This window comes from Periplaneta americana, chromosome 4 (genome assembly GCF_040183065.1).
Source record: "Periplaneta americana isolate PAMFEO1 chromosome 4, P.americana_PAMFEO1_priV1, whole genome shotgun sequence".
NCBI classification, from domain to species: domain Eukaryota; kingdom Metazoa; phylum Arthropoda; class Insecta; order Blattodea; family Blattidae; genus Periplaneta; species Periplaneta americana.
The window spans coordinates 50,733,602-50,753,138 of NC_091120.1; the positions used below are offsets into that span (position 1 = coordinate 50,733,602).

Genomic DNA, 19,537 nt, shown 5'->3' on the forward strand with positions numbered 1-19,537 from the left:
TTTTCTAAGACTGTACATGCGTAATAATACCCTGACTATACTCTCTCCAACAAAAATTAAAATCTATCGTAAGAACAAAACTATAACCCAAAAGAGGCAGAGAAGCAGAGATTTACTTCTCTTCAACAAAGAATCGTCGTCATATTCCTTCGCTTGTGTTATAGTGGGAAGAACCTTTGCGCATAACAAGTAAGTCTCGCCATTTGCGAATGCCCAATGCTGGTTCATGATTCTCACGAAAGTGAAGACGGAATCGGCCAAGAGCACCTTAAAGGTAGTTTAGTTTAGTAAGTAGAAATATAACTCACTGTGCTTTTAAGTACAGAATAAAACATTAATAGGAATGAAAAAACACAGCAATACCTTCTTTATCACACCTAATTATGAAGATGTGATTTGTCTCTTTGTAATGTTCTTAAATTTAACATGAAGGAGGGAAAAAAGAGGCATTCTGGTAGCATGCCAGGAAGCCCTTTCCAATCCACGTCGTGTTTCCTAAACATTATAACTGTCGTCAGAACTGTATTTCTGGCGAACAAAATGTACCCGCGAGCCAGAAATACCAGAGGATGAAAAATTCATACGGTATTACTTACAACTTGGTGACATATCCCTGCACATATTTCATTGCCTTCATATAATGCTTCCGCTTTTCGTTAAAACGTTTATGACTTGGCTGTTGTTACGTCATTTTCAGAGTCATTTTGTGTGTACATAATAAGACACAATTTACTACATTTCCTAATATATGAAAAGCAGAAAATATGCATGAAAATAAGCAATAACTTACAACGTCGTCATTTTCATAACCACAGCTGCTATTATTTTAGTTAGATTCACTGGTTATTTCATTTTATTATATTTATACATTAAACTATTATTTGCGTTAAATAAGTGCAGTGCTAAGATTTTCCCCCAAATAATAATACCATATCATCTGCTTAGGAATACAATACACCTTTGTGGTTTTTTAAATCAATTGCTAATAAATTATAAATATATATAAAAAAACATAATAGGACCAAGAACTGTACCCTGAGGGACACCAATATTAATATTACAAGAAAATAATAATTTTTCGTCATATGAATTCTACTTTAGTCATATTTCCAGGTAGGTTTCAATACAGTTGTCATTCAAGATGAAAACTCATATTTCTCATGTGAGTGAATATAGCCTTGACCGTTTTAATAAGAGGAATCCACAACTATGGTAGTGATATCACCTATTTTTATATAGATAAAAACGAACGTAATAATTAATAATACATAAAAGCTGCCAAAATACTGTCGTAACTTGTAGGGACAATTTTAATATAATAATAATTGCAAATTACCTCGGTCTCCAATTTGAGACCACTCATCCTGCCTGTGATTTCCCCAGTGGTTTTCGCAAGACGTTAAGACAAAAGTCGGGTTGAATCCTCACGGAGGACTGGTGCCCAACCAACATCGTGATGCAAAGATATGTAGCGAAATCCGGTTACGAAACCCAACTATAACGGCTGGGAGATCATCGTACTAACCACATCCTGGTTGGATGATCGTTTACCTCTGCTTCGGCATGTGGCGTGAGGCCAGAAGCCGGCTGATCGGTCTGGCTGTAACGCCACGGACATTATTATTATTATTATTATTATTATTATTATTATTATTATTATTATTATTATTATTATTACCACGGCATGGCGCGTCCTCAGGTTGCGGATAGAGGAGACGGCCTCCAGATATGGAGGGTAGCTGCGAATTTATTGAATAAGAGTCGTGGACAGCCGATAAGGGGTGGTCCTCCAGCTTCGGGGTTGGGCGAAGGGCTAACAACCCATCACCGTAAAAAAACAGCTTGTTACGAATTCATACAATTAGATTAGGAAAGTTCAGGATAACAGAGAGAGTTTGGAATTGAAAGGGTTACATCAATTTCTTGTCTATGCGGATGACGTGAATATGTTAGGAGAAAATCTATGAACGATTAGGGAAAACACGTAAATTTTACTTGAAGCAAGTAAAGCGATAGGTTTGGAAGTGAACCCCGAAAATACAAAGTATATGATTATGTCTCGTGACCAGAATATTGTACGAAATGAAAATATAAAAACTGGAGATTTATCCTTCGAAGATGTGGAAAAATTCAAATATCTTGGAGAAACAGTAACAAATATGAATGAACTCGGGAGGAAATTAAACGCAGAATAAATATGGGAAATGCCTGTTATTATTCGGTTGAGAAGTTTTTGTCATTAGTCTACTGTCAAAAAATCTGAAAGTTAGAATTTATAAAAGAGTTATATTACCGGTTGTTCTGTACGGTTGCGAAACTTGCACTCTTACTTTGAGAGAGGAACAGAGATTAAGGGTGTTTGAGAATAAGGTGCTTAGGAAAATATTTGGGGCTAAGAGGAATGAAATTAAAGGAGAATGGAGAAAGTTACACAACGCAGAACTCCATGCATTGTATTCTTCACCTGACAAAATTAGGAACATTAAATCCAGATGTTTGAGATGGGCAGGGTATGTAGCACGTATGGGTGAATCCAGAAATGCATATAGAGTGTTAGTTGGGAGGCCAGAGGGGAAAAAGACCTTTGGGGAAGCCGAGACGTAGATGGGAGGATATTAAAATGGATTTGAGGGAGGTGGGATATGATGATAGAGACTGGATTAATCTCGCACAGGATGGGACCAATGGCGGGTTTATGTGAGGGCGGCAATGAACCTGCGGGTTCCTTAAAAGCCATAAGTGAGTAATTATTATTATTATTATTATTATTATTATTATTATTATTATTATTATTATTATTATTACAATAAATAAAATAAGGTTATATAGCGTTTATGTTTCAAATCGTAAATACAAATAACGTACGTAGGTATATGTTGTAAAATTGTAAGCAAATATATTTTACACTCTTATAAAATTTACCTCCGAATTCATACTGATATATTTTTTTATTATGTACCATTAACTAATTTTAGTTAACGTTGTATATTCTGTTCATCACACAAGTAACAAATTTACTGGAATATCGTGCCATCTGCTGGTCATCGGTGGTCTACATTATCTTCCCCACCCTAGAATCTCCCCTACACACACACGCACATACATATACTAGAAATAAATCGTTACATTACAGCAGTACATGATCCGCAGTTGTCTCCCTCAAGCCCTAAAATGATAATGATGAGCTCCAGTAACCACTTATTTCAAGTACATGATTATGCAAAACACTCAGTTGATCTCTCTATTTGACTCTAACATTCATTCATGCTATTGTTTTGAGATAATTACGAAAAATATTTGTGGAAACGGGATTTCGCTTCCGCCAAGTTAGAATAACAAAACTTAACGTAAACAATTTAAAGCGCTTTTCCATTCAAAACTTGAAGAGGTATTAACATGTAAACTGATCTTCAAACCCTGGGAAGTATTGATTTATTTTGTGTAAATATTTGCTTTCATAAAACTTCATGTAAACAGAACGATATAAAAGAGCCCGAACAAGTACGCAAAAACAAGATTGAAATATACATGAAAATATGCACAAAACTTCCTAAAAATATGTAGGCCTACCATGGACATGAACATATAGCCTATATTAAATTAATAGAATTAAAATGCAATAGACATAACGCAAATATTATAATACAATAATTATTTAAGTGAAACTTCCTTACGCAGGGTAGGCCTACGAGTCGAAAGCTGTGAATCAAAATTCTATGAAGGATAGTGAAAAAATGCCAAAAAAAATAAAATTACAAAAAATATACATAAATCATTCTTTGATGTCCGAAGAAAGTTATATTCATTACTATTAAACCGTAAATTACTTTTATCATCTAGAGACGCCATTTTTAAATGGTCAGCGCTGGAGTGCTAATTTGCATGTAAAACTTAGAGAACTTTTTTCTACGTGTACATTTTTCTCGTGCATGTGTAAACTAAAAGATTAATATCTCAGACATTATTAGGGATATATGCATGAAATTGAAGGCATTATTACAAAAACAACCCTTGTCAAAATTGCTATTTTTCAGGAGAACAATAAAAATAAATAGAGCAACACATGTCAGCTGTTTCCGTACAACTGGTGTTTATCCTTGTGGCTATTGCACCTGACATGGATCGTTTTTGGAGTCTATAAACATTTTAAATAGTAGCAAATGTGTCCTTAACTCAATTTCATTAAAATGAGTAGGGCTGTTTTTGTAATAATGTCTTCAATTTTTACAGGATATTCCGAAGAGGTCATGAAAAAGATTTACTGGATAGAATTTTGATATATGTAGTTATGATTTTTTTTCATTTAAATTTGAATATATATATATATATATATATATATATATATATATATATATATACACACATATTTGAAGACAGAAATTTTTGTCCACCATAAAAATTATGACAGGTATTGTCAGGCGGTCCACCGCTGTGGAGTAACGAGCACGTCTGACCGTGAAACGAGCGGGCCCGGGTTCAAATCCTGGTTGGAGTTTTTTTCAGGGTTTCCCTCAACCAATTGAAGCAGAATTGCTGGGTAACTTTCGGCGTTGGACCTCGGATTCATTTCGCCATCATTAATTTACACATCATCATCATCATCATCATCATCATCATCCATAACATACCATACCACAGCCAGGGTTAAGTTCACGGTGCGGCGTGATGCATTTTTACAAAAGTGTGGCCGTTCGGCTACCCAATCATTCACATATTGGAACAGCTTACCTGCGGCAATCTTTCAGGGTGGTCCTCTCAAAATCAATACATTTAAGGAAAGGTTGAGAAGATTAGACTGAAAATATAATTTGTAGATGCAGTGTAATTAACTAAGTTGTGTCATGTAATTAATTAAGTTGATATGTAATTAATTAAGATGATATGAAATTAATTATGATTATATGTAATTAATTAAGATGATATGAAATTAAGTTGATATGTAAATAAATTAAGGTGATATGTAATTAAGATGATATGTAATTAAGTTGATATGTAATTAATTAAGGCGATATGTAATTACTTAAAATGGTAATAGTTGGGTGAAATAGGTTAGGTTTACTTTTGCTTATTGTAGGCGTTATTATAGCATAGTTTTTATTTATAGTCCTAGGTTTATTGCATCTATTTATTTATAGTTAGAAATAAATTTACGTTTATTTTATTTTTTTATTGCTGTAATTACTGTATAATTGTAATGGTATTATTGTATATTATATATCACTGCCACCGGGTGTATACCCAATTGTAGTGTTAATAAATAAATACATACATACATGCATGCATACATTACATACAAACTAGAAGTGGTAAGCAAATAAGCCTCAGGCTGCAGTGTAAGTCTTCGGATCCCTTCTCTGTACACGAGAAAAAAATGTGTCATATGGGGGGGGGGGGGTCCATAAACAAACACACAATATTTCTGATAAATTTGTAAATGTAGCATTTAAGGCACATCAATTATTCACAAAATATTGTTAATGTTGACAAGGGAAAAAGTTTTACATTTAACTATCCTCCCCCCTTAAGATGGTTTTGCGTGCTGTTGCTACGGGATTGTGTACGTAGCTATGTTATCGTGTAAATAAAGCTGAAGTTTGCGGTTTTCCACCAATTTACACAAATTAATGCATAAATTAGTGTGAGTGGGGATGAAGCCGACAGTGCACTACTACAGTATGTAATGGTGTGACGTTATACAGCCGCAACCAGTGAGTGAAATTACATTGTAGAGAACACAACAAAGAGCATAGTGTGCTCTGCCGGATTTAGGCCTAGGCAACCTAGGCAGTTTCCCAGGGCGGCAATTTCCAGGGGGGGGCGGAATTTTCTCTCTCTCTTTCTCTTCCTTTTTCCTTCCCCATTTTATTTTCATTTTACAGTGAAATTTGTTTTTAAAACACCTTGTTGGTAAATCTTTTCTGAAGTTTGTTCTTGAACACCTTGTGGAAGTCGGATATTGGTTTGTTATCGCACTGTCGCGGTCGTGGCGAGAGTAAAAGGAAAGTGTGCAAATGCATAGTTATATTTTAATGCCGGTATCACGTTATTATACTATGAAACTGCTTAAATTTAATTGCTTGTATAAACAAGAATGCGTTGTTCAAAATCAAATTGGATGTGTGTTTATTATTTATCGCTATGAATAGCAACCAGAGCTCTGTTACATTTCCAATATAATATCGTCAATAATACTATTTAATCACTTTCCAGCATATGCACTATATAATTCGATATGAAAGGTTTATTTCGCAAAGAGTTGGAGTTTATTTTTCAGTTTATTTTATACTTCCTATCGAAGTAAGAAAATAATACTCGTAATATTGTTCCAACAACAAAACCAATGCTTAAAAATAAACCACAGCCTGCCTTTCACAAATCAATTTTGTTTCTACAATGAGTAAGTTTGAATACGTATCTTTGTATCAAGTCTGATGTGCTTTTTCAGATTGACTTTGATGACATCATCAAAGTTTTCTCTGTGAAGAAAGTGCGAAGGAAACCTTTATAATTCACAAGCAAGATGCATGTATTTTGATTCCAACAATTTGTTTTCTGAATTGTGGCAAATTTTATCACTGCCTAGTGTACCTGAATCCGGCCCTGGTGGCGTGAGAGAAAGTATGCAAATGAACCGCCGAAAATTGAGCAAAAAAAAAAAAACAAAACAAAAAAGAGTAGACGGGTACGAGTGCGAGATTCCCGGGCAAGGAAAACGACATTTTTCTAACCTCTCTTCTGTATTTCAGTTGTAGATGTTCCTATATGCTGTCGTATGGTGGGAAACAATTGATAATCGGCGCAAACAGTCGCAAGTCTGCGTTTACAGTTATTTACGGAACTAGGACTGAAATTGAAACTTTTGCATGTGAGTGAGACGTTTACGGACGAGGCGTTTGCCGAGTTCGCAATTTCGAAACAAGTGCGCGAAAGACACTTGTTACAGCTCATCCACTTTGTCAAGACACTCCCCCACTCTTCCTACACAGCTGCGCACGAGATCGGATGAGTCTATTTACGAATTATAGGAGAATCGGTTAGCCTTTGCCTTGAACTCGGCAGACACACGTCAGACCTTTCCTTCTACTCCTACCCCCTCCACAGAATCGTTGTTTCCCTACTGCGCATCGCGAGTGTCCTGACAAAATGCATGCGCTGTACGTAAAATATTTTTCGGCACAACTACATGGAAATTCTATGCGAATTAATGTTTCGTCATAGCTGTTTACACTGTTGTGACAACTTTGCGGTATTCGTACGAAAAAGTGAATCGTAACAATGTTTTTGCCGTACGCGTACAGCAAAAACCTTTCTAACCAATAATGTCCTATTGAAAGCAATAGTTTCCTTGTAGGTACGCCAAAAAAGGACTTTTCACAATCTACCATATAATAATTAATTTTAACACGCATGTCTAGCGTTAAAAGATCTACTTTTAGGAATGGGTATCTGAAAGAGTAGCTTAACTACCTATGGCCCCTCGATCCCGTATATTATTATTATTATTATTATTATTATTATTATTATTATTATTATTGTTCAGGAACTATTAGGGAAAACACCAACATTTTACTGAAGCAAGTAATGAGGTAATTTTGGAAGTGAATTACGAAGACTAAAAAATGTCTCGCGACCGCAACGAAGTACGAAATGGAAATATAAAAATGGGAAATTTATTCTTTGAAGATATAGAAAAATTAAAATATCTTGGAGCAACAGTAACAAATATAAATGACACTCGAGAGGAAATTAAACACAGAATAAATCTGGGAAATGCCTACTATTATTCGGTTGAAAAGATTTTGTCATCTAGCATGCTTTCTAAAAAACTGAAAGTTAGAGTTTATAAAAGTTATATTACCAGTTGTTCTATGGTTATGAAACTTGGACTCTCACTTTGAGAGAGAAACAGAGGTGAAGGGTGTTCGAGAATCAGATGCTTAGGAAAATTTTTGGTGCTAAGAGGGATGAAGTTACAGGAGAATGGATAAGGTTACACAACGCAGAACTGCATGCATTGTACTCTTCACCTAACATAATTTAGGAACATTAAATCCAGAAGTGTGAGACGAGCAGGGCATGTAGCACGTATGGGTGAATCCAGAAATGCGTATAGAGTGTTAGTTGGAAGACCTGAGGGAAAAAGACCTTTGCCGAGGCCGAGATGTAGATGAGAGGGTAAAATTAAAACGGATTAGAGTGAGGTGGGATATGATGGTAGGGACTGGATTTATCTTGCTCAGGGTAGGGATCGATGGCGGGCTTATGTGAGGGCGGCAATGAACCTCCGGGTTCTCTAAAAGCCATTTGTAAGCAATAATAATAATAATAATAATAATAATAATAATAATAATAATAATAATAATACTTAATTACTTGCTTTTAAGGAACCCAGAGGTTCATTGCCGCCCTCACATAAGCCCGCCATTGGTCCCTATCCTTAGCAAGATTAATCCACTCTCTATCATCATATCCCACCTCCCTCAAATCCATTTTAATATTATCTTCCCATCTACGTCTCGGTCTCCCCAAAGGTCTTTTTTCCTCCGGCCTCACAACTAACACTCTATATGCATTTCTGAATTCGCCCATACGTGCTACATGCCCTGTCCATCTCAAACGTCTGGATTTCATGTTCCTAATTATGTCAGGTGAAGAATACAATGCGTGCAGTTCTGTGTTGTGTAACTTTCTCCAGTCTCCTGTAACTTCATCCCTCTTAGCCCTAAATATTTTCCTAAGCACCTTATTCTCAAACACCTTTAACCTATGTTCCTCTCTCAAAGTGAGAGTCCAAGTTTCACAACCATAAAGAACAATCGGTAATATGACTGTTTTATAAATTCTAACTTTCACATTTTTTGACAGCAGACTGAATGACAAAAGTTTCTCAACCGAATAATAGCAGGCATTTCCCATATTTATTCTGTGTTTAATTTCCTCCCGAGTATCATTTATATTTGTTACTGTTGCCCCCAGGTATTTGAATTTTTCCACCTCTTCAACGGATAAATTTCCAATTTTTATATTTCCATTTCGTACAATATTCTCGTCGCGAGACATAATCAAATACTTTGTCTTTTCGGGATTTACTTCCCAACCTATTTCTTTACTTGCTTCAAGTAAAATTCCTGTATTTTCCCTAATCGTTTGTGGATTTTCTCCTAACATAATAATAATAATAATAATAATAATAATAATAATAATAATAATAATAATAATAATAATAAAGGTAAAAGGTAAAGGTATCCCCGTAACATGCCATGAAGGCACTTGGGGGGGGGGGAGGTAGAGCCCCATGTTTTCCATGACCTCGGCACTAGAATGAGATGGTGTGGTCGGCACCACGCTCTGACCGCCTTTTACCCCCGGGAAAGACCCGGTACTCAATTTTATAGGAGGCTGAGTGAACCTCGGGGCCGTTCTGAAAGTTTGGCAACGAGAAAAAATCCTGTCACCACCTGGGATCGAGCCCCGGACCTTTCAGTCCGTAGCCATCTGCTCTACCAACTGAGCTACCCGGCCGCCCAATAATAATAATAATAATAATAATTATTATTATTATTATTATTATTATTATTATTATTATTATTATTATTATTAGTCTACTACTATTATTATATTTACATTATTATTATTATTATTATTATTATTATTATTATTATTATTATTATTATTATTATTATTATTATTATTATAGGTCTAGTAAAAATGTCACGACTATCCAATTACACTCAAATGAAAAATAAAATTTCAAACTTCATTACACCTGCAACTGCCAACTGTTGTGTACGTATTACAATCGATGCTAAAGAGCTCTGTGGAAAGGCTTTAATTATGTAAGACACGACTTCCGAAATGCAGATGCATAATAGGTGTGAGTCACATGGGTACAACAACAGGAATAAACTCAGCGTCGAAATTCATGACGACGACAATTACGCTGATGACGTCGATGGAACAAATGACACCTGACAATTACTGCGTCGCAATCGACAGTGATGAACAGAGATTACAAAGGCCTCTGTAATCATATACACTAAGAGAGCACATGAGCGCTGCGGAAAAGTCAATCAGCTGGGACCAAGCCCAGTTACCGTGATGTAACGAAGCATTGTACTACAGAATTTTTACTGATAACAAAAAGGGAAAGATTTAGAAACGAAAAACATGAATTATGACGCATCATCATGTACATATGTATGATGCTGAGGTAGAAGGGGCTTCGTGTAATCTAATCACAGATCGGTTCGAATTATCCACAGCTTCATGACCCCGCTTGTCGCTCATTACGCACATCCTTTGTCCTGCAGGACGGAGGGGGGTCTGTTATGTATGAATCACATACACTAGAGAATCGATCGCAGCAAACCAGAACACAAAACATCTGCGCAGGGGTGAGAGACATCCGACAGACAAATGAAAGTGAGTAATCAGGCAAGCGATTTGAGTTATACGCCACAGGAACACGTACAGTATTCCTTGTCTCTGCCTCATATCCGTTCTCATAAAAGAATCCACAGCTGACTGATTCAGACAATATACGATCGTTGCTAGGAAATAGTCGATGGGGCATTTAACGAAAGCTTAGTGAGCAACAGTACGTTACGTTAAAGGTGCACAATTTTATCTCATGAGGTAAAATCATTGGCTACTGGATGCTCAAAGCCGTAACATTTTTGCTAAACGGCCACTAGAGTTCTCTCTTTAGAGCTACTATTTTTCGCCATTACTTTTACATGGTGTGCGCATGAATTATCTTCGATGCACACAAAATTTCTATTCAATAAAAAAAATGATACATTCATTCATAGTTTTCTACCCAAGAGCAACCCCTTCACTGCAAACTCAGCTTTCTTCAATCTGGCTATGGACTAGACAATCCCAGATTCAAATCCGGGTGGTGACGGAATTTTTCTCGTTGAAAAAATTCCAGAATGACACTGGGGTTCACTCAGCTTCCTGTCAGATTGATTACCAGGCATTTCCTGGATGTAAAAGGCAGTTGGAGCTACCAATTTTACCAACTCAATCCAGTGCCGAGGTTATGAAAGCACAGAGCCTATGTGTCTTAATGATGTCTAAATCAATCCGGCCTTGAAGCGCTTGCACTTGGCTAGACAGAACCACAGATATATAGGACAGAATACCAAGCGCATTTCATCATGCAGGAACTCTGGTGACATTTTGTAACTACACAAATGGAGTACCAATTGAAGGAAATTTTCTTTTCCTAATTAAAAAAAAAATGTTAGCTTGAAATTCTTAGGAAAATATTTGAGGCTAAGGGGGATGAAGCTAAAGGAGAATGGAGAAAGTTACACAACACAGAACTGCGCGCATTGAATTCTTCACCTGACATAATTAGGAACATTAAATCCAGACGTTTGAGATGGGTAGGGCATGTAGCACATATGGGCGAATCCAGAAATGCATATAGAGTGTTAATTGGGAGGCCGGAGGGGAAAAGACCTTTGGGGAGGCCGAGACATAGATTGGAGAATAATATTAAAATGGATTTGAGGGGAGGTGGGACATGATGATAGAGACTGGATTAATCTTGCACAGCATAGGGGCAGATGGCGGGCTTATGTAATGGTGGCAATGAACCCGCGGATTCCTTAAAAGCCATAAGTAAGTAAGTTAGCTTGAAATAGGATTATAATTGACTGGACACTTTCGTACGTTTATCTTCATAACTAATGGACACCGGTAACAACAAAGAAAATAAGCGTAATGCATAGATGAAATCTGACATGTAAACAAATACAAGAATAAAATAAATTACAATTACTAACAAAATAGAAGAGCAAATATGTACACACTTACTATTGTAGTGTTCATACTTTAAACTCAAAATACATAGGCTACCTCTGAAAGAGTAGTTGTTAATATAGCCTATGTCTTTTAATTATTCTAAGTGGATGTATTATTATTTCACTAATAAATCATTTTTAAGGAGATAAAAAGTTATTAACAAAAATAAAAGCACTCTCAAGTCTAATGATTGTAGCTTCAAGACACGTGCTGTTGCATTATCTGGATGAATGAATGAATGAATCAATCAATCAATCAATCAATCAATCAATCAATGGGAAGAGAGGAGGAAATATCAATTGAAAGTACATGATGATAATCGCGTGCTTGCAACGATTCTTGAAACTCCTGGATGGCTCAATATTATCTGTCGTTCATGCCCAGAGCCATCCACCCGAGTGAGACTCGGATATTCATTAAACCAAACTTTGGACCATTCCGCGAGACGCAAGAGCTTCGCATACTGTCTATAGCACCAGGCATTCAGTAGCAATATGTCTCTTCTATCTTCCATAACCGGTTTTGCACGACTCTAGTCTAAATGACCAATGACCAGCTGAAGTCTATCATATATTTCTTCATAACAATAACTTTCATAGCTCCTATGCCGCAAAACATTAAAAATAATGTAATTGGGGCTTGTAGAAAACAGGAAAGTACAGCTTCCATGATTTCTGGACCTCAGTACTAGAAGAAAATAATATATACTTTCGAAAAAGACACAGTACCCAATTTTATAGAAGATGTGAACACCAGAGCCAATCTGGAAGTTATGACCAACACGAAAAATCCAAACCCTACATCTCTATGTAAGATTTAACCCACGATCTTTCAGTACATTTGTAACTTTCGTACCGGTATTCAAACCATTTTTCTTCAAGATGAGAGAAATGACAAACTCAAACACTTGAAGTGATTTATTAATACAAATATTACTTCATAATGGATATGTTATTATGTTGGAGGAGAAATGTTGGTGCATCGACTACCTTGCAATTCAAATCAAACCTTTCTGCATCTTAAGAAAATTCGGTCGAGAAAGAGACAATGTTTATGAAGAAGTACAAAGTTTATATCAACTAAGTTCATATTAATATCGGTGTCGGGACGAAATATATACAAAACAAAAAAAACAGTTTAATGCAATAAAATTAAAACAAAATTCTATAGAAGTGATAGGCAAGAAACTGTACCACTCACTAGCTCTCTGAATTGACTACTGAGTGTGATGCAATGCTTGTTGTGTGGTGTCAGTACCATATTGTTAACCTTGAGTTGCAAACCTATCCATCTACAACCAAGTCCGTTAGTGTGGTGATGCTGAGGCTTTTATTCTCCAGTTTGTTAATGACAATAGCAGGGAGAAACATAAAATTCTTACTGTCTTATCCCAGATGAAAAAATTAAGCTCATAGAAGCAAGTGAAATTCAGAAGCAATCTATTCTACAATTGGAGGAATTTGCATTAACTGCAAATAAGTTAGAAGTACTATTATGAATCTTACCAACAAAAAGTGTAACTGAGAAAGTATCGGAAAAGTTATGAAAGCATTGGAGAACATTTCGAAAAAATATTGTACACTTTTATAGCACTGCAATACCTTTGAGTTTTCAATAAATAGCTGTTTTCATACTATAATGTGTTTTAAACTATAATTACATGTTTATTTTTCATTACATGTTCTTATGATTTAAATTTTCAATGCTTGTTCTGAAATAGCAGCACAGAGAAATAAAAAATCAGTGAACCTTACATAAAATGGAAATCTCCTTAAAACAGAAATTATTTCTGGTCCCAAGCACTTCTGGTGTAGACAGGTTTTACTGTATTAAGTGAAAATCCCCTTTTAAGAAAAAACAGTCTTTAAGGAAAAAATATGCTCCTATAGATACTTTAAAAAGGAGTTTTACTGTATCTGTTTTAATGTTTAGCACAGGTCCTATAACAAACATCATATTCTTCGTTAGAGCAGGAATATATCAGTGATCTAAATGGAAGTGTCTATTCTCCACCTGCAATCCATACCATAGTGTAATACTAAATTCACTGTTAACTGAATGACTATACCTTTTCCAGTTGTATTTCAGAAAATATCAATTGTATTTCAGAAATTATCAACTATATTTCAGATTAATCAATTTAATTTCAGAAATTATCAATTGTATTACAGATTTGTCAATTCAATTTCAGACAGTATCAATTGTATTTCAGGTTTGTCAATTGTATTTCAGATAGTATCAATTGTATTTCAGAAAATAAGCAATGCATTTAAGATTACATAGTCACTTTTATTTCACAAAATAACAAATGTAGGCCTACTTGAGATTTTAACATATATTTAAAAAAATGGAAAATGGATTTAAAAAATCCTCAATTTCATTGCATTTTAGTGTCTGACAGGCATATTCACCATAGCTAAAGCTGCAGCTTGATGAATTGTACTGTGTTGTACTGCACGAGCACAATCACCACCAACAATATTATGTGTGTTGCTTCATCAATTTTACTCTCTACAGTAGGTAAATTAGCCTACAACAGCAGGAGCTATGTCAGGAATTCCAAGATGGGTTTTTACATACGTCTTCACTTTACACCAAATGATCTCGATTGGATTTAAGATTGGAGAATAAGATGCCAACCGTAACTTCTGAAATACAAATGATAGTTTCTGAAATACAATTGACAAATTTAAAATACAACTGATGTTTTCTGAAATACAATTAATACTATCTGAAATTGAATTGACAAATCTGAAATACAAATGATACTATCTGAAATTAAATTGACAAATCTGAAATACAAATGATACTACCTGAAATTAAATTGACAAATTTGAAATACAATTGATGTTTTCCGAAATACAATTGATACTATCTGAAATTGAATTAACTAATCTGAAATACAATTGTTATTTTCTGAAATACAACTGGTAAAGGTGTAGCGCTTCTCTTTTCCATGTTAGAGATCTCAGTTCAAATCCGAGCGAATCAAAGTGAAATTTGTGGTTAAGAAAGCACGATTTTTTAACTTATTTTCTCCACCATAACCTAGTTACCACTGCCTCAGCAGGATAAGCTGATCTTGTCATCCAGCACAATAACATCATTAAGGACATAATAGTGAATTGATAATCTGCCCAGTTATTTGAGTTTCAAACAGACTGAGGAAGAGAGAGAGAGAGAGAGAGACGAAGTATGATAAGAGGTGTGAATGCAATGGGACAAAAATTAGAATTCACACATTAGTGACCTATTTTCCAAAAATCGTTGTAAACAGTACTAAGTTTTTGGAGTTCAAATTCTGCCGACAACAGAATGTGTAATGAGCTCATGTCAAAACCTGCAATCAAACAGTGCACATAGATCTCCACAGCAGGAAGACAAATATAAAAAAGGTAACCATCCATATAAATTGAAGCACTTAGTGGAAGAAGGGGATATCCCTCAAAAGTATGTTTTTGAGATATTTAGCATTTTGTTAGATTTTCTGTAAGTTAAGGAGAAGAATATGAATCACAAAGTCTTTTAGGTAATGTGTTAGGTAGGTATTGCACTAACTTTCTGCAAATGTAGAGCATAATATGTTGATTATTATTACAGCAAAATTTCACTTACGATATATTTTATTTTACAACAAAGAAACAAACAAACAAACTTTGAAAGACATTAATCAAAAGACACTCAAATAAGGTTTGTTTATTTGTTTGTTTAGTCAACTGTCCGAAGACAGGTCTGAACCTCACAAGTGATACCAACAAGGCAATACTAATGAGGCAACTAGGCCAGGAGATAATGAGTTATGATCATTGTTCTCTACTTCACATCCATTATCTGATTTAAAATTTAAATAAAAGTTGTGATGAATTGGAGGTATGAACTTTAATAATGACAGCTGTCTGGACGCTAAGCAGCTTTGATGTGCCCTCCATTGGGGTGCTTTGCTTGCATAACTGTGCCTGCTATATTTGGTGGCTTTCCTTTGCCTGTATGTTAGTAAACACTTTAGCAGACATTACTTTGTCTGTGCGTGTAATATTCTAATATATTCTTGTCCACTATTTCGTGTCTTCTTTGTGCTGTTGTGCTGTTTTCCCATTGGTCAGTTAGGTAAATAATTGGCCAATCAGAACCAAGGTTTCAAAGAACTGTGGGATGCCTCCTTATTCCATTCAGAATTTTGATAAAACTCACAAAGCCCTTTCATATGTTCATATTTATTTTAAAATGGGGCTATTCCTCACTCAAATCGCACATTAAATTAACAATAGATGGACTCTGCTTTCATAATATGTAGTTCATTTTTTACAAAAATGTGGGATACCCCCTTATTCCACTAACCCTTTCAATTGTAAGGTTGCGTAATTAGATACTGAATAAAAAATTATCGAAAATTTGAATAGTCCCTATCCTTGAATAGGTAGTACTCACTCTGCTGGTTCAGAACGTTAACTGTAACTTTGCTTCGCATGTAATGGATATTTAAAAGTGGCAACTCCACCATTAGCCATCTTCCCCTATTACAACAATAAATAACGAATTCTGTCTTCAAGATACCTCACATCATAAATGCATTCATGCTGCCAGTTTATTCTAAGTCGGGACATCTGTGTTACAATATCCATATATGTTTAAAAAAATTATTTTAAAGCTAATAGTTGATATAAAAGTATATCAAGTTTGATGATGAAATAAAATTCTTCCTGTTACTCACCAGCAGGGCAGAACCTTCCCTCTGGTCCATCGAAGACGGCAAGATTCTTCTTCACAGGTGTACTGTCATCCCTGAGAGTGAGGTGAGGGGGCTGGTCTCCCTCATGGTTAGTTCCTGTCAGAGCCACAGAGTTCAGCAAGTCAAAGCTGATTACTCCATCAGGTTTAGGGTAGTCTATAGGTTTGCATTCTGATGCAGGCTTCAGTCTTTTATAATCTGGATCTGGAAATAAATAAATGTTTTTGCTTAATCAAGAAAAGACTATCAACATAATTTTTAGCCTAAATCATGTAATAAAAAAGAACATACAAAACCATAATACCAAATTTCTAGGACTTTTATAGACTCCAGTTTAACATGGGAAAAACATACCGAATATATATGTACAAAGCAGTGGCTGCTGGTGGTTTGAAAATATGGTGGTGCACAATGGATATCGAAGAGGAGTTAAACATACTTTACTTTAAAATTCAAAACCGTGTATACCTGAGGGCGTATACATATAAAGCTAATTTATATGCAATTAATAAGTAAAATTACTAAATAAAAGCATACCTATTTATACAGAAAATCCATAAGTGGAAGGGATTGTGGGCGGAGTTTCTACGTTCTCTATATTGCGATTTACCCTCATGAAGAACATTTAAGCACAGAATCGTCATCAGAATGCTACCAAGTACCAAGTGCAACGTTTTCGTTCATAAAATTCAAATGCAGCTTTCGTAGGCTGTCGGGAGATAGCAGCACTTATTGTCAGAATGACAACTCTTAGAACTTTAAAGAAAAATGCAAGCTCCTTTATGTATTGTGCCGTTTGTGTGCATGTAGACTGACAAAGTAATGTGCGAAATATGCGACTGTTCGTTGCACAAGCCGAATGAATACATTTATTTTTTTCATGCTTATTACTTCGGACAAATGTCTAGTTGAAACAGATACTTTCCCAGTGAATTTAGTTTCTTCTGCATTAAAGTTGGTGTCCATGCCAGGGAGTGCGACAAACCGTTCTCAATGAGGAAAGCAGTAGACCACGCCTCTAACCCCCTGTCCCCGCACTAGCCGAACATCTCTATAAACTACCTTCCATAGGTTTTCAACATCTCTGCAAACCAAGAGGCTCAGAGGCTCCTGCAGACGTACAAAACAAGACGCCAGCTGCAGATAGTCATGAATGAAAATTGTAAAATAAAATTATATTTTTAATAGTAACAAAGCCGAGAGATTAGGAACATTACTGGGGGGTGTACAAACCTGCAACCCCCTTGAGAAGCCGCCACTGGTACAAAGTTGTCAAGAGTTATATATTTATTAAAGAAATTAGTGACTTGCCTTTCTCAAAATTATTTAAGCTGTGCCTACTTTTCTTTCTTCCAGTCGATAATTCGGTATGCTTTAATTTTCTGGGGAAATGGTTGCAAAATTGGGAGTGTCTTGATTTTTCAAAAGGAGGCCATTCGAATTCTATGTCAATCAAACTATCTTGAACATTGTCGACCACTTTTCAAACAATCACAGATAGTAACAGTCATAAATTTATATATATACGACCTAGTCCTTTACACTCGACAAAATATAGACAATTACTCATTAATAACCAATATACATGATCATGAAATTAGAAATACTGAACAAATTAGTAGTTTACATAAAACTAGTACAAATTTTTCTGTCATGGGGATGAAATTATATAATAAGCTTCCCAGTCAATATTATAAGTTACCAACCAATAGTTTCAAAACTAGATTTCATAATTGGCTTTTAATTAATCCTTTCTACTCTGTAGATGAGTTTCTTAACATAAATTCATACGAAATTGTTTTTTAATAAATAAAGTTATTTACATTTAGTTACGAATAATACATTAAGAGTGAAGTGTTTTCATTAATTTTTAGAGTTTCAAAATGTTTTGTGTTTTCAATTATATGTGTATTTTCAAATGTATGTTTTTTTTCCCCTTCTGTATTGTGACGAAGCCAATCACTGTGGGCTGTATTCATAGAAATTTTTAGCGCAGGCTTCCGGTGGATGATCAGCGTTTTTCGTATTCATAAACCAGTGTTAGCGATAGGATATGATTTGAATTCTGTACTAGTAACCAGTGGATAGCCGGGGCTAGCTTAGTACGCTCGTAGTGCGTGCTGCGAAATGTCTATGAATAACACCCTGTATGTTTAATGTCTTAATAAATTGAATTGAATTGAATAATTAATCTAGTTTCCATTCAGGTACTATCTGTAGGTTATTCATCAACATTAATAAAACCTACAAATTCATCAAGTACATTTTCAGATATTTAGTCAGAGTACTGATTATTCTAGCAATAGCCTACTTGAAAATATCAAACTTTGAAGAAAACAAAGATTACAATTATTTTGAGAATATATGCCTACAGTATTTCCATAGTTCTGACTATGTGCTCCGACCCTGAGGCAATACCAATGGTAATGGTGATAGTAGTTGTGGCAATGACATTGGTAATAGTAATGACAGTGGCAGTGGGTGGTATTGGTAGTGGTGGTTACAGGTGTGATCAAGACCGTCAGCATTACAGGGTGAAAATGAAATAGTCCTGCAGATTTTCAGAGCGAATAGCTCATGTTTTATGTAACGATAAAGTGTAATACCATACTGGTGGAAAGTTCAAAGTTTTCACCATATAAAAAAATGTTTTTTTTTTTTCAAATGTTCAACCCTATGTTATTCTAAAACTATTGCCAGTAGGATCGTGATTTTTGGCCATATCGATAGAAAATCTTATAAAGAATCATTTATTCCTCTGTCATATTTCAACAGCATTGATATATATCAATATAGTCCAACAAGAATGAGAGATTTATAAAGATCAGGAAAAAAAAGAGAAATGCAATGTGAGTATTTACTGTAAAGTAAAGTAGAAATAGGCAATGTGATCATTTCATAAGTGTAGAAGAAGGTTACTAACTTGTTCAAATAGATCTGGTCCTACTTATTTACACATTTTATTGGAGCATTTTTATGTTCTATTTCTGTCCC

General features: G+C 35.2%; 1 protein-coding gene across 1 annotated transcript in view; it reads right to left on the reverse strand.

The window, feature by feature from the left end:
* Etf-QO (electron transfer flavoprotein-ubiquinone oxidoreductase) overlaps window positions 1–19,537 on the reverse strand; it is a 173,509-nt gene that overhangs the window by 127,678 nt on the left and 26,294 nt on the right. The window contains exon 9 of the mRNA XM_069823302.1: window positions 16,526–16,747. Within this exon, the coding sequence (XP_069679403.1) occupies window positions 16,526–16,747 (222 nt within the window). The remainder of the gene's footprint in view (window positions 1–16,525; window positions 16,748–19,537) is intronic.